Raw genomic sequence first — 17,113 nt, 5'->3', positions numbered from 1 at the left:
TGCTGAAAATGAGAGAAAATTTTGGAACACAAATGTTCCAAAGAACAAATATAGAGGCTATAATGATAGAGGATATAATCCTAAAGGGGGAAAATGTAGGACTTCTAAGTATTTCTGAGGCAAAGACCAGAGCTGTGTAGGAACTTTCAAATGAAAATACAATAGTCAAAGGAATTCTAAGGTCAACCTTGAAAAGCACTATATGATGATATAATATTAATTTTCTAACAGAGAATAAAGAAACAAGTGTCCCTTTAGAACTTGAAAGTCTTCATGGGGTATTGAATAAGGAGTTGAATAAGGAAAAAAGGAGGTTTATTTAGTATAAAGTAAAGCTTTTTACGTTCTGGCTTCTGTTCTCATTCAACTGAAAATGGCTCTCTCCCAATTTATCAATGATTGCTTAATTGCCAAACCTAACTGCCTTTTCTTAGTCTCTATCCATTTAGAACTCTCTTCAGTCTTGACATCAGTCACCTTCTTCTCCCTAGTACTGTCATCTCTCTAGGATTCTTTGTCAAGACCACCAGTTCTCTTCACTCTCTGTTGGATCTTTATCCAGGTCAGGTTCTTGTCCCTAGGGCTCTGTCCTGAGCCCTTTCCTATTCTCCCTTTCTACTGTTTCACTTAGTAATCTTGTCTATGGATTCAATTATTATCTCTGTGCTGATGATTCATATATCTACTTAGCCAACCATAACCTTCAGATTGCACCTCTAGCTACCTGTTAGATATCTCAGACTGGATATCCCATAGATATCTTAAATTCCACATGTCCAAAACTGAACTCTTTCTTTCCCCCCTAAACTCTCCTGTCTTTCCTAACTTTCCTTTCAAGGGCACCACCATCCTCCCAGTCATTCAGTCTTGCAACCTAGTTATCCTCCTCAGTTCCTCACTCTCAACCCCATATTCAATTTTTTGCCAAGTACTTGTGATTTTACCTTTGTAACATCTCATCTATACCCCCTTCTCTCTTCTGACCCCACCACTACCCTGGTGTAGGATCCTATGACCTCTGACATGGACTATGAAATAGCCTTTTGGTTACTTTCCTTGCCTCAAGCTTCTCCGCACTCCATGCTCTGTTCAGCTGTCAAATTGATATTCCTGAAGTGCAGGTCTGACCATACCATCCTTTCATTCAATAACTTCACTGATCCCCTATCACTTCCAGAGTCAAATATAAAAGCCTCTGTTTGGCTTAAAAACCCCTTATAACCTGGCTGCCTTCTACCATTCTAGTCTTCTGATGCCATACTTCCCCTTATATACTCCATGATTCAGTTACACTGGCCTTCTTGCTGTTCCTTTAATGCAACACTCCATTTCCTAACTATTGGTATTTTCACTGTCTGTCCCCCATGCCTAGAATTCTCTATATCTTTTATTCTCTGACTTTCTCCAAACTCCAGCTATAATCCTACCTTCTTTAGGAAGCCTTTCCTCTTCCCCCTTAATGCTAGTACCTTGTCTCTGTTAATTAACTCCGATTTATCCTGTGTATATCTTGTTTGTACAGTCATTTGCTACTTGTCTTCCCATTAAGTTGTGAACTCCTGGAATGCAGGGACTGTCTTTTGTGTTTTTTGGTATCCTCAGTGCTTCACACAGTGCTGGCACATAAGTAGGAGTTTAATAGATGCTCGTTGACTGACAGACTAACTGACTTCTTCAATGTGTCAATCAATTTCGCTGACATTTTTTCTCTTCCTCTTTTTCTTTCTTTAAAAAAATTCTTTTTATAAGATACGATCCTCTGAGAAGATGAGGAGGAAGGATTCAAGGGTAAATCTAGGCTGTTTAGAAACAAAAAATCTGTTTTTATAAAAGGTAGATTTTTGTTTCTGGAAGCAGCTTGGGATCATGAAAAGCACTGCATAATTTTCCATTGTTATGTCTCCTTGTTTGGTTTCTCAAACTCATCTCTTTCCTTCTTTTCTAGTATGCTTTTACCTCAAAATTGCTTTTCTCCATCTATTGATCCTTTATCATGTTTTGACTTAAATTTGTGGATTGCCTTACAGTAATATACCTTCCTGATTTAATTCTATTCCACTATCACTTTTTGCTATTTAGTTCTTTCTGAATAAGATATATCCTTTTTAGCTCAAATCTAGCCATGAGTTACATTCCAGAAAGCCTCAGTGATAACTATGAGGTTAAATTTACCTTCTTATATTGCAATTTCTAATTCACTTGAGTACCTGTGATCCATGCATTTGTGTATAGACATCTGAGGCTGTGAGTTTAATTATAACTTACTTTGGCTATTATCTCATGTGAATTATTGGACCTTTTCACTGATTTTCTTTTCACATTGGACTCTTTGGTATCTGGGTATACGTGGGTAATTTTCTTTAATAATTCTGCTCAATAGGCAATCCAGTTCTCTCACCTGTTCATTTTCAATTCTTGATCCAGATTAGTAAAACTGTAGGCAAATATATATATATTTATTCTGGTCTTCATTACATGCACATTAGCCATGAACCTGTCATAAATGGCATCATATAACTTGCTTCTGCCAGTGTAGCCAAAGAGGAATACTACCTCCATGATATCACTGACAAAAGCTGTGGCTTGTTGCTTTCTTTAATCTATTTATCTGCTGGGCATTGTTGTATTTTGGTTCCTTGTTGCAAGGGACTGTGATTTATAGTTCTTTCGAATCTTTGTTCTCTTCCCCAGTAGTTTTGGATACCTGGGAGGCACTAGAAAAGAGAAAAGAAAAAGCGAAACAAAACAGAACTTGTTGGTTGATTGATTTGCTCTGCTCTTGGGGATGGACTGATTTAGAGATAGCAGTGTGGCTAAATTCCATTGTCAGGAGAGGGCAGGAGCATTTGGAAGATTGTCAATAGAAATTGCTTCTTTTAGGCCTTAGATTTGATAAGATCAATACAAGCTGTATTAGTGGTCATAATTATTCCAAATTAATGGTATCAAATACCACTGGAATCAGGGTTCATGATATTGAGGATACAACTAAGAGATGATTTCTTTGGCAGATAAATTTCCCAGGAGCCCAGAAAAAACACAGCATACCTTTGAAAAACATTTAATTTTCATTAAATGTTATGCACAAGTACAGATTGATTGCTTGTTTAATTATTGGACTTAAAGATTTTATGAATAGTTCAGTTGTGATATTGTAAAAGTATGTATATTTGTATATAGAGTGCTTTATAAGAGCAGAACATTTGAGGGTGATAATATATTTTATATGTTCAGCACAATATTTACCTCCATGACCACAGGTGCTTCATAAATCTTAAATGTCACTGTATTTAAAAAACAATAGCCATCTGTCAGATTTAATTTAAAAAATGTCTCTTGAGTTTTCTTAGAAACAAAATGAATATTTGTTTTTCTTTTTAGGAGAAATGTAATATAATATATTTTTAAATATTTTTTTACTTGAAATATTTTTTTCAGTCGATGAAAATCCACCTTCTCTCTCTCTCATTTCCTAATCCCCATTCTGCCCACTGAGAAAGAAAAACAAAATCCATATTTAGTCAAACAAAACAAATTTTCTCCCATTGGCCATGTCCAAAAACGTGTCTCAAATATGCACTGAATCCATTAGGAATCCACTGACTCTCTTAGGAGATAGGTAGCATGTGTCATCATGAGTCCTCTGGAATTATCATTGGTTATTACATTGATCAGAGTTCTAAAGTTTTTCTAAGATGTTTACCTTTACCATAACATTGTTATTGTATAAGTTGTTCTCCCTCCTAGGTTTCTCTGAAATTGTCCCCTTTGTGATTTCTTGTAGGACAGTAGTATCCCATCATATTTATATACCATGACTTGCTCAGCTATTTTCCAGTTGATGGGCACCATCTTGGTTTTCAGTGCTTTGCCACCACAAAAAAATGCTAAAGATATTTTTGTACATATGGGTCCTTTCATTCTTTCTTTTATCTTTTTGGGATTATAGATCTAATCTTGGTGAATAAATGGTTTTGCTATATTGAAAGGTATGCACAATTTAATAACTTTTTGGATATAGTTCCCAAATTGTTTTCTAGAATCCCTGGACCAGTTCACAGTTCCACCAAAAAATGCTTAATTACATTTTTTCCCTACAACCTTTCTTACACTGGTCATTTTTTCCCTTTCTGTCAGTCAGTCTGATGGATGTGAGGTAGATCTTGAGAGTTGTTTTAATTTGCATTTATCTAATTATTAGTGACTTGCAGCATTTTTTAATATGTTTTTTAAAAAATAAGTTTATTTATTTTTAGTTTCACTAAAAATTCACTTCCGTAAGTTTTAAATTTTCTACCCCTCCTTTACCTCACCCTTCCCCAAGATGGCATGTGGTCTGATATAGGCTCTACATATACATTCCTGTTAAACATATTTTCACATTAGTCGTGTTGTATAGAAGAATTAGAACAAATGGGAGGAACCAGGAGAAAGAAAACAAAGAAAAGTCTGCTTTGCTCTGCATTTAAAGTCCATAGTTCTCTAGATGTGGATGGCATTTTCCACCATGGTTCCTTTGGAATTGTTTTAGGTCCATGCATTGCTGAGAAGGGCTAAGTCTATCAAAGTCAGTCATTGCACACTGTATCCGTTACTGTGTACAATGTTCTGGTTCTGCTCACTTCTCTCAGCATCAGTTCATATACATCTTTCCAGATTTTTCTTGAAGTCTGCCTGCTCATCATTTCTTTTAGCACAGTACTATTCCATTACATTCATAAACCACAACTTGTTCAGCCATTCCATCAGTTGATGGGCATCCCTTCAATTTCTAGTTCTTGGCCACCACAAAAAGAGCTGCCATAATTTTTTTTTTTACATGTGGGTCCTTTTCCCATTTTTATGCTCTCTTTGGGATACAACCCTAGAAGCGGTATTGCTGGGTCAAAGGGTATATGCACATTATTATAGCTCTTTGGGCATAATTCCAAATTGTTCTCCAGAATGGTTGGATCAGCTCCCAACTCCACCAACAATGCATTAGTGTTCCAGTTTTCCCACATCTTCTCCAAGATTTACTATTTTCCTGTTTTGTTGTGTTAGTCGATATGATAGGTATGATGTGGTGCCTCAGAGTTGTTTTGGTTTGCATTTCTTTAATCACTAGTGATTTAGAGCATTTTTCACATGACAATAGCTTTAATTTTCTTCCTCTGAAAACTGCTTGTTCATATCCTTTGATCATTTATCAATTAAGGTCATATGGCTTTTAATAGCTTAGATTTCTTCATCTGAAAAGTGCCTGTTCATATCTTTTGACTATCAATCAGGGAATAGCTCTTAATACATTCTTATACATTTTAATCAGTTTCCCATATATTTTAGAAATGAAACCTTTGTCAGAGAAACAAGAAAAAATTTCTCCCAAATTTCTTGTTTCTCTCGCAGTTTTAGCTGTCATAGGTTTTATGTGGAAAACCTTTAAATTTTATGTGATCAAAATTGTCCATTTTACCTCCTACTATACTATTCTTATTTGATCATAAACTCTTCCTTTATCTGTAGATCTGACAGGTAATTTCTTCCTTTATCCTCTGATATGTTTATGATATAACACTTATTTATTTATTTTTTTGTTTGTTTATGATATAACTAAAGTCATGTACCCATTTGGAGCTTCTCTTTGTATATTGTGCAAGATGTTCTTCCATATCTAGAAATATGTACTTTTAAAGATGTCTGGCTTTTGAAAATGTGTAAATGACCAGGAAAGGTGGTACTCACCTGAAATCTCTACTACTGAGGAAGTTGATGCTGTGGATCTTTTGAGCTTGGGAGTTCTGAATTGTAGAAGGCTAAGCCAATTTGGTGTATGCACTAAATTTTGTATTGATTTTTTTGGCACCTGGGAATGAGGGAGGAAAGAAGTTGCCTAAGAAAGGGCTGACTGGCCCAGGTGGGAAAATAAGCAAGTCAAAGCTCCCAAGCCAATCAGAAAAAGTGCAAGTAGCCCTTGCATTCCCAGTTCAGGTGGAATAGGGAGATCTAGAATTTTAAAAAAAATTTAAATAAAATGATTTTTGAAAAGAAAATCTATAAATGACATGCACATTTATAAAGAGCCTCATTAAACAAACTTTGGCCTCTTTTGAAATAATTTATATTTGAACATTTCAGAATATACATCAGAGACAGAGAAATCAAAGTTAACATCTTTGATATGGCGGGACATCCATTCTTCTATGAGGTAAGAAATAAAAAAAAAATTATGAAGTTTTCTATGTGGTATCCTGAATGTGGGATCTTTGTTTTTTGTTTTTTAGTTCATCAATGAGCATTTATTAATGCTTACTCTGTGCTGGGCACTGTGCTCAATGATTGGGATACAAAGAAAGGCACAAGCAGCCCCTGCCCTCAAGTGGCTCATACTCTGATGGAGGAGAAAGGATGCAAATAGCTGTATACATAACATACAGTGCAGCTGGTGGAGGTTCTCCAAGGGGTGTTGTTGGTGTTCAGTTATTTCAGTCATGTATGGCTCTTTGTGACCCCATTTGGGATGTTCTTGGCAAAGATACTGGAGCAGTTTGCTGTTTCCTTCTCCAGCTTACTTTATAGATGAGGAAACTGAGGCAAACAGAATTAAGTGACTTGCCCAGGGTCACACAGATAGTAAGTGTCTGAGGCCAGATTTGAGCTCAGAAAGAAGAGTATTCCTGACTTTAGACCTGGCACTCTATCCACTGTGCCACCTATGTGCCCACTTTTCAAGGGAAGGCATTAGTATTAAGAGTATTGAGGAAGGTTGAGAAGTCTACTACAGAATGTGGGATTATCTGAATCTTGAGGAAGCCAAGAGGCAGAGGTGGGGAGAGAGAACATTCTAGGCATGAAGGCTAGCCAATGAAAATCAAGTTGTTTGGAAACAAGCAGTATTTATATTACATAGATAGAGCTAGGTTGACCTAAATTGTATTAGTCATTTGTCCTCTGAGTTGTAACCTGATTACAAATAATTATTTGTACAAGTTTCTTCTGTTATCCCTTGAAATAGGGTTAGTAATAGGTTCATTGGTTATGTTATAAATAGTCAAACCAGATATTTTTATAGCTTTTCAAATGTGTTCCTAACTGTCCAAAATTAATATAAATGTTTCAACATAGTTAGATCCATGTTGGATTTTGGGTAAGATTGGGGCTTGGAAGTCTGCATGGAGATGATAATTGAATGCATGGGCACGCATGAGATCTCTTGAAGATCTAGGGTAGAAGGAAAAGAGAGATCATATGAGACATTCATGATTAGGGAATGGAATTTTGATGGAGATTGACTCAAGAGGACTGAGAAAGAGAAGTCAGGTAACAGTAGACATTAGATAGAATAGTGTTGCATAATTACAAAATGAATAGAAATTTCTTAATCCATCAACACCCAGAAATCTATTTCACTGAAGTGGCCTAGATTACTATTTCTAGCTAATGTTGTTGCCAGTGTAGCCCTTGTCAAAAGCCAAAACTACTCTCCTTTTACCTAGTCCCAAGCTGGGTCAAATTTCTTCTTCCCCAATACACATCAAGATTATATTCTCTGAGCTAACCCTATCAACCCTCTTCTTGTCCCAGTCCTGATAGCTTAGGTCCCTTTGAACATTGATTATTCGTTAACAGTGTCGTTACTTCCTATAGTAGATTCTTCACTTCTACTATCCACACCACTTACTGATGACTTATTTCTGATCACCTGTCTAATATTTTAGAAAGCCATCTTTAGAATTATTAAGGGATTTACCGGAGGGATTTACCAAGGGAAAAACTTTCTCCAGTGAATTTAGGTACCATGTCTTATTGCTGACCACCTTTCAAATATGTGTTCAGTTTAATTTAACAGCTTTAGTGATAGAGTTAGCACTCTCTGACAGATGCTTAATTTTATATAATTACAGCAGGCCAAATCAGATTAACTTGATAATTAGACCTGGCCCAGAAGCTAAAGTTTCTTCCTCTCCCTGATTTTAGAGACATTTAACCTGAAATTCTAGTCTCCTTCTTCAGCCTTGATTTTGTGAAGAAGATACAATAAGCTTGCCAAGCTTTGCGTTAAATTTTTTTTTTTCCTGTACATGACATGAGTGGTGCTTTTTGCATGTAGGTAGTGGCCCTTTCCTCTGCAATTTACTGATAGAGATAGGAACTGAATTTATGGTTTCAGTTTTATAGGAAGCTCCTGGATGAGGAAATTAATTAAATTAAGCAGTGTTACACAACTAGTATGTTGTCATAGGTAGAATTTTGAACCTAAGTCTTCCTGGCTTTGAGGTGGGCTATCTCCTATTTCATTATGTTTCACTTAACTTAATAACGTTATTAATTTTCTTTTAAAAAATGTTTTATTGCTGCTTTTTTTTACATTAGTCACTTCCTGATAACCTTGCCATAAAACTGCCTTTTATACAAAGAAAACCAGTTAAGTTGATCATCTGAGATCAAGACTGGTTACATTTAGCCTAAATTTTATTGTTTTCATTTACATCATTGTATCCATTATGTGTGTTGTCCTCTTGGCTCTACTTTATTTCGTTTTAAAAAATTAATTTATTTTTAGTTTTCAACATTCACTTTCATAAGATTTTGAGTTCCAGATTTTCTCCCCATCTCTCCCCTCCCCCCACCACAAGATGGCATATAATTTGATATAGACTCTACATGTCCATTCATATTAAACCTATCTTCACATTAGTCATTTTGTAAAGAAGAATTAGAACCAATGGGAGAGACAACATGAAAGAAGAAACCAAAACAAACAAACAAAAAGAACAGAGAAAGAGCAAATTACATGCTTCTATCTGCATTCAAACTCTATAGTTCTTTTTCTGGATGTGGACAGCATTTTCCATCATGAATCTTTTGGAGTTGTCTTAGATCCTTGAAATGCTAAGAAGAGATAAGTCTATCAAAGTTAGTCATTGCACAGTATTGCTGTTACTATGTTACTGGTTCTGTTCACTTCACTCAGTGTCAGTTCATATAAGTCTTTACAGGTTTTTCTTAAGTCTGCCTGCTGATCATATAATATTTGATTACATTTATATAGCACAACTTGTTCAGCTATTCCCCAGTTGATAGACATCCCCTCAATTTCCATTTCTTTTTGGCTCTACTTTCTTCCTTCTGCATCAGGACATAATAAGTCTTCCCATGCTTTTCTAAACTTACTTTCAGTCATATATTAGTGTAAATAGTTAAACAGTGAGACAATTGGTTACTCTAGTGCCACATTTCATTTCTTGTACATATTCATTTCAGTTATTAAAGAGACATGATTGAAGAATTCCATAAAGCTCGTAGATGAAAATAACTTGGCTGTAGTTCATATTTTTTATGGAGCTCTATTGAAGATGAACAGTATTTGAAGCAATGTACTATAGAGGCAGCATAAAGAGTACTTGCCATGGGGTAAAAGATTTGGGTTGAAGTTCAGACTGAGCCTTTTTACCAGGTGACCCTGAATTAAATGACTTCATTTTACTTTCTTTATCTAAGGAGGTAATACTTGATGATTATTCTCTGTATCTCAGAGGGTTCTTGTGGGGAAAGTGCTATGTAAACTGTAATAAAATGTGAGCAAAATGTTTTATTAGTTATTAATTTTCTATTTTTTGTTCAATTTTTACATGGACTTCTTTGTTGAATACATTATTAGTTCAAAATTTGGATTCTGAATATTCTTTCAAATCATTATTGACAGTCTATGTGCCTTCTGTCAGAATTGCTTGTTGTGTCCTTTGACCACACTACTTTCTGGATTTATGCTATTTCCGACTTTTTCCTATTATGTATCTTTTCTTATTATTCTGACTTCACTGCTTTTATTTGTGTAAAATCTATGAAAAATTTTAGAACAGATTAGAAACCTACATATATATCTTTACCTTTTTATAGGTTCGAAATGAGTTTTACAAGGACACACAAGGTGTCATCCTAGTTTATGATGTTAGCCAAAAGGACTCTTTTGAGGCTCTTGATAGCTGGCTGGCAGAAATGAAGCAAGAGCTTGGACCTCATGGAAACATGGACAATATTATATTTGCAGTCTGCGCCAATAAGGTAATTACATTGGAATTGAACATATCAAAATATTAGATATAATATGTTGAAAGTATGGCCTTTAGCTTTGATAATCAAGTGGAGAACAATTAATATCAGTATTATATTTTACCAGAGATTTGGCAACATTTTAAGTGACTTAGCAGTGTTCTAAAGAGGAGAGGGATGCTTGTATCACTGTTGCAAGAATAGGTCCTGAACGTCTAGTGCTAATAGTTACACACACTGCCTAATTAACATTGAAGGTCAGATGTTCACTCTTTTAAGAAGGCTCTTATAAACTTCAGGTGATAGGGCACCGTAATGAGGATTGATCATCTCCCAAGCCATTGAAAGCCACAGAGTCTCAGAGTTGGAGAGAGCCTCAGATACTATCAATAGATGGGATAGAATATGAATTTGAGCATTCTGAACTAAAGACTGCTGAAATAGCAATTTAGGGGAAGTATGTAAACTCCAGATCTTCAAGGGCAGAAGTGTCAAACTTGTACCCCAAAGACAGCATGTGGCCCTGTACTTTCCCAGAGTACTTGGAACCAAATCAAAATTTAATTGGGAAAAGATAAACAAATTGAAATACATAGAATATAATGTTAATTTTTGGTTTTCTAAATCAATATGCAGTTTCCATTTGACTTTGAAATCACTGTTCTAAAGAATCAGAGACAATTTTAAAACAGATCCTTAGGTTGGCTGCTATTGGTAAGCTTTATTGTGAGTTTCATGACCTGCAGCTTTTGATTTTGGTAACAAAGCATATTGAGGGGAAAGGCTGTCTTTGGAGACCATCTCAGTGGATTACTGCATTTGCACTGGAGGGGTCCATTGCTTAGTTATTTATGGCTGTTCCTACTAAGCTATATTGTTTTACAGTTCTACTAAATGTAATGGAAGCAAAGAGAAATAGGGAAAGGAGACATTTTCTGAAATTATGTATTTTTCATTTTTCTGGGGTTTCACGTCTAGTTTCTAGACAGAATGTCATATTGAATAGTGTTCTGATCTTGGAATCAGGGAGTCCTGTATTCAAATCTTGGCTTCTGTCACACATAGCTCTATGATTAGAAACATGTTAATGCCTAATTAATTAATGTTAATTTCTGATTCTCAGTTTTCTCATCTCTAAATGAGGATAAAAATACCTATAGTTCCTACCTCAGAGGGTTGTTGTAAGGTTCAAATGAGATATATTCATAAAGGGCTTTGCACATCTTAAAATTCTATGTAAATATTCATTATTATTACTTTTTTTGCTATTGTTTAATCATCAGTCTTCAAGTTGTCTGCCAGTTTTGATGGTGGTGAATAAATCCGTATCATCTTCTTTTAACATAGACTTTTTAGTCTATCTAATACAAAATCTCTCCTTATCATTTAATTTGTTTCTCTCTGAAACTTGTAGTCTTTTAGGTGAGATTTCCAAGACCTAATACATTAACCTAGTAACTCACTCATAGAACCTTTCCATGCCTGGAATATACATATAGATAGATGGATGAATGGATGGATAGATAGATGGATGGATGGATGGATGGATAGACAGATTCATATCTATATCTATATCTATCTATCTATCTATCTATCTATCTATCTATCTATCTATCTATCTATATATATTCCTGAGATGTACCCTAAATGATGGCCCTATCTTGTGTGGTGTCTTCTCTGTCACAATCTATATGTAGATTCCAGACAATTAAGCAAGCTGTTTCTATACTCTAATAGCAAATCATTCCCCATCATGTTTTAAAATCAACAACAACAACAAAAAAAGTCCTTTAGCTCCTTAGTCATAGGATCAGAGATTCAGCTTATCCTGAGTGCCTCATCCTTATGCACAGAATTTCTGGCTTTACTCCAGAGCTTTCTGGGAGTTTTCTAACACCTTTACTTCTGACCCTTACCAAAGATATGGGGAATCTTACTCGATCCACTTAGCAGAGAGCAACTTCTTACTTTGCTAAATTACCCAATTAGAGCAGAGCCCAGGTAGTGCCATGATTCACTGTATGCCTAACAAGATCTTCAGGATTCCTCTGCTCACCAATCAAGATCATTCTCTTCCTGTGACACACATAAGCCATAGGAATTCCAATAGCCCTCCTGTCTTCCTCCTTAGATCTTCTCCAACTCTTCTATAATCCCTTTAGGCTGGCCAAAGGTGTGGATAACTCCTCCTCCCCTGTCTGACCAAAGTCAAATTAATCTAGCTGGAAATTGTAGGTAATCTCCCAACTTCCTTTACCCACCCTCCTCAGTCTGTGGGTCACCTAGTGTGTCACCATTATTTCCCTGCCCTTAAAATCAGCCATCAGGCTTGGGGGAAATTGGTTTTGTTGCTCATATCATTTATCCTACCGGGAAGGCCTCTCTCTCTACTTTGCTTGCCTTTTTTACTACTCCCATTCTTAAATAGAAAGTAAGGTACAATGAAGAAATCTTACTAAAAAAAGCCAGAGTGTAAAATTTCTTCATAAACACAATTTGAAATATCTAATGAATGAGTTGAAATATCAAAGGATAAGTTTAGTTGCATAATAAATACAATAAAGGCTTTAGAGAGAAAATGAATAGAACTCATGCACAGAGAAATCTTAACTTTGTTTCTCCAAGGCACGTAATTGTTAAACTGTAACCTTATAAAGATAAATAAAAATGTATCAGATACCGAGAGAGAAAAAAACTTACCAGTTACTTCTTAAAGACAACAAAGGAGAAATCATAAAACTAGACTAAAAGATGCAAAAGTTTCAAAATGTAAAATTAAACTCCCTAAAAAAAAATGGCAATGCTGTTTGAAACAAAAGAATATATTTCAAAGATAAAACCTTGAGGAACTTTAACAGAAATCCATAAATAAAAAAATCCCCTTAAGCAATTGAGTTGAATACTATGTTCTTAACAAAAATACTATGTTTTAAACCTTTTTCAATGTATAGTTAAGACTTCAATATGCATAATATTAATAATAATAGTAACTGATATTTGCCACAATTTAAAGTTTGCCAACTATTTAAAATAATACATTATCTCATGTATTTTTAGAAATAAAATATATGAACTTCTGATTCTAATAGAAATAATCTGATGTTTGAGTAAAAATAAGTATTGTGCTTAACACAAAAAGGTATAGCACATGAAAATATATCCATATTTATTTATAAAAATATATTTAGTTACATGACCAACAAGACAGAGGACTAGACAATTTTTCCTGATTAGTTCCTACTGTTTTTTCTTTCAATGAGGAAGTATGTGTCAGATATAGAGCAATTATAGCTGACGCCATAGACCAGGAAACGAAGAAGCCAAACAAGTAATAACTTTAAGATTTAACAGTGAAAAACACTCATTCCTAACCTGCTCACTAATCCCTGCTCCACCAGCCTCTACACTCTCGCAGAGCCTACCACCTGATCTACTGCCTTGTGGGGCCCACTCAGACATTTCTTAGCTGCTGCTGTAGTCTCTGCCAGAACACTCTAGCCCAGGTATGGGGGAACCTGCAACCCTTACCCCACTATTCTGTGGCAACAGTAGTGGACCTCAACTTGCTCATTCACTTCAGGAAGAAAGGAAGGCATAGGAGAGTAGGACCATACTCTACCTGGGACAGTTATTCATCCAGAGAACTAAAGAATAGAGGGAACTCATGCAGGGTGCCATCATACAGAACTACTTGAAACCTGAAGGAAAGGGGATTAGAATCCAGCTGAAGCCAGGCCTTTCCCCTCAAAATTACTTGGGGCAATGATAAAGGCCAATGAAAAATGAATCCCCCATTGTCAGAAGAAGCTAACACAGCTTTGAGGTTCAGCCCCAGGAGCCCCATCATCAAAGAGGAAGGAGTCAGAAAGTGAATGCTAGGGAAATAGAAGGAAAAAAGACTAGAACTTCCAAAGATCACAGGAGAAAGAAAACATTTTAAAAAGTAACACACAAGTAGATAAATATAGGGGAGATACTAAAACTAAACTAGAAGGCAAATTGAAAAGACTACAGATATCTGACAATAAGTATTGCAAGACAGAGGAAATTTAACGCATAACTTATGAAACCCGGGAAGGACTTTGTGTACTCCCAAGAGAACATGGTACTGCAGCATTATGTTCTTGATTGGTCCAAGAGGAAAACCAGAACTTGAAAGAAGTTAAAAGGGAACAAAAACGTTAAAAAGGAGCAAGAGTTTATGACCTGTATAGCAGAAATAATTAGCAGAATAGAATCCATGGTTGCAAATCTGCAAAACAGTGAAAGAAAAACCAAAAAAATGAGAATACAAATATGCTGAAGTGAAGGACAATCTAGGAGAAGCAAAAAAAGCATTAATGTCAAAAGAATGTATGATCAGTGCATTCATCTGAAAGACGTTATACAGAGACACCTTAAGGATCATAGGCGTTCCAGAAGAACATGACAAAAATGTGAACATATATGAAATAAATTATTTTTTTAAATGCCCAGATCTTCTGATTGCAGAATACAAAATACCAGTCAAAAGAATCCACAAATCACCTCCATCAAAACAAAACAAAAACCTATGCACCAAACTTCCAAGACATAGTAAAAACATTTAACAATTCCAGTGACAACAAATGTTACAGATGACCAAGAGAAAGACATTCAGGTATAATGGAAAGGAAATTCAGATACAAAAACTATAACATACTCACCAGAAACTACAGAAGGGCATGGAACATTATTTTCCAGAAGGCAGAGGAACTCAAGGTGCAACCCAAAATAATACTCTACCAACCTGAGCCAAATCATGAACAACAAAAAACTCAGTATCAGAGGCATTTGAAGTACTCCTATCACCTCCCTTGCAAAAATACCAGTCATGAGCTTACTATTCTACTTACGAACATTCTAAACAGCAGAAACAGAAGAAAGGTAAATAAAGACAACCATCAAGGAAAGCACATGTAACAAAATAAATTGTCCCATTTCTAGATGGTGTAATTCTCTAAAAGGAAAAGAAATGTAAGAAAGAAAAAAAATCGTGAGTTTTTTTAAGAAAATGAAAACACAAGGATCATTCAGAGAGCTCTTTCTAAAAAAAAATTTAAAGGGGAAAAAGATGGCAACAGAACTTTAAGAAATAGAAGTGATAATAGGCTTAAAACAACACGACCTAAACTTTGCACCTTTCCCCCCCTTTACAGGTGAATCAATGTATTTTACAGGACTCAGTGGTGGAATTGGAAGGGGCATAAAAGGAGATAGAGAAGAGATTCAGTAGAGGAAATGTGTAATGTACTGTAATCAAGTTTTTGGTTAACAATGTAGGGAAAATAATTCCTGAATTATTTAGGAATTAAGAGATGGAAGAGGTCTCATTGGTGGGAGAGAGTTCCTCTGAAAAACAGTCTCATATTTGGTAAAAAGAGACCTGGACTTTACCATGAGTCTAATCCGCAGAGATTTGTTGCTCACATAAACTACTTCCTGTGAGAGAGTATTATGCCTTTTTAGACAATATCCTGTCTCAGGAAGAGGATTAGAGCTTGTAGGGGCAACTGGCATTAAGAAGAGTGGGAGAACATGGAGTCAGAGAGAAGACTGCATGGCAATTGAGAAAGAATATTATTGGGAAGAGGGAGAGAGTAGAAGTAGACTGCACTGTTTGGCACAAAGGGACGTTTCTATCATAGGGCAATGATTCTATTACCATTGCCTCCCTGAGGAATTGATATTTCTAAAAATGAGTCACAAGAGACAAAAATGAGGAAGGGGAATGATGGAATAACAGAAATTGTTCAGAAGTGAGAACTCAAAACTTGATATTTTAGAAGTTTCCGTAAAGAAAATAGATAAACGAAAGATGAAATAAATAACTATAAAGATTATGAAGCAGATAATAAAAATGTAGGACAGAAAAGGAAGAGAATTAATGAATAGGATAAACTAAAGAAATCCTTTTTAGTCAAGTCATTAAGCATTTATTAGGCACCTACTATGTTCTAGCCAGGGATGGGGAACCTGTGGCCTTCTTGGTCCTCAAGTGCAGCCCTTTGACTGAATCCAGATTCTACAAAACAAATTGGGATTTGTTCTGTGAAATTTGGATTCAGTCAAAGGGCTGCACTTGAGGACCTAGAGGGCCACATGTGGCCTCGGGGCCACAGTTTCCCCATCCCTGTTCTAGACACTTAATTAACTTATGGGGATACAAAGAAAAGCATTTTAGAGAAAAATAACCCAACTCAGTCCCTTCTTTCAAGGAGGCCATGTTCTAATCTAATGTACATAATTTTATGGATAAAAAGATATATTCAGGATAAATTGAAAATAATTTTAGAGGAAAAGAACTAAGTTCCTTGGAGAAGATAAGTTACAGATCTCTTGTGATTACTTAATGGGAATAGAAAGGAAATTACATTCATTATCTGCCAGCTGTAATGACACTTTACAGAAATGGATCATTTTGGGGTCATAAAAAATCTCATCAAAAATGTACAAAAGTAGAAATAGTAAACATATCACGTGCTGAAGGTTATAGCCAATAAAAACCCGTAAAGAAAGAATTTTAAAGTAATTTGGGGCTCATAATTATTAAGTACTTTTGGATCAAAGAACAAATAATAGAAACTATAGAAATAAATGGCAGTAATGCAGTGAGAAAACATACTAGACGTTGTGACGTACAGCTAAAGCTATTCTGATGGGGAAATTTATGACTAAACACTCTCATCAACAAAAGAAAGAACAAATCAGTAGTTTGGGTGTGCAGTTGAAAAACTTGAACACATAAAAAATTTCCGAGTAACAGTGTAAAATTCTGAATATTAAATGAAAGAATAATAACATTGAGAGCAAAAAGTATAATTGAATTAATAAATAAACTAGCATATATTTTTAAAATCAACAGTAGACTACTCAATTTTTTTAAGAGAAAGGAAAATTATCACAAACATGAAAAAGGATAATTTACAACAATTAAAGAGGAAATAAAGGAAACTGTTAGAAACTGTTTTGTCCAGTTATATGGTAATAAATGATAACTTAAAAGAAATGGAGGAATATTTACAAAAACATAGAATACCCAGGTTAACAGAAAAGGAATAGA

At 35.3% G+C, this 17,113-nt stretch overlaps 1 protein-coding gene across 2 annotated transcripts in view; it reads left to right on the top strand.

Moving 5' to 3' along the window:
* The window catches only part of DNAJC27 (DnaJ heat shock protein family (Hsp40) member C27), a 51,871-nt gene that overhangs the window by 13,036 nt on the left and 21,722 nt on the right, over positions 1-17,113 (top strand). For both annotated transcript variants that reach the window (XM_072633878.1, XM_072633879.1), the window contains exons 3-4: positions 6,118-6,187; positions 9,880-10,044. In XM_072633878.1, the coding sequence (XP_072489979.1) occupies positions 6,118-6,187; positions 9,880-10,044 (235 nt within the window). The remainder of the gene's footprint in view (positions 1-6,117; positions 6,188-9,879; positions 10,045-17,113) is intronic.

The sequence above is a fragment of the Notamacropus eugenii genome, chromosome 1 (genome assembly GCF_028372415.1).
Source record: "Notamacropus eugenii isolate mMacEug1 chromosome 1, mMacEug1.pri_v2, whole genome shotgun sequence".
In the NCBI taxonomy this organism is placed as follows: domain Eukaryota; kingdom Metazoa; phylum Chordata; class Mammalia; order Diprotodontia; family Macropodidae; genus Notamacropus; species Notamacropus eugenii.
Note: the sequence above shows the minus strand (reverse complement) of the source record. Positions and strands in the feature narration are given on the sequence as shown.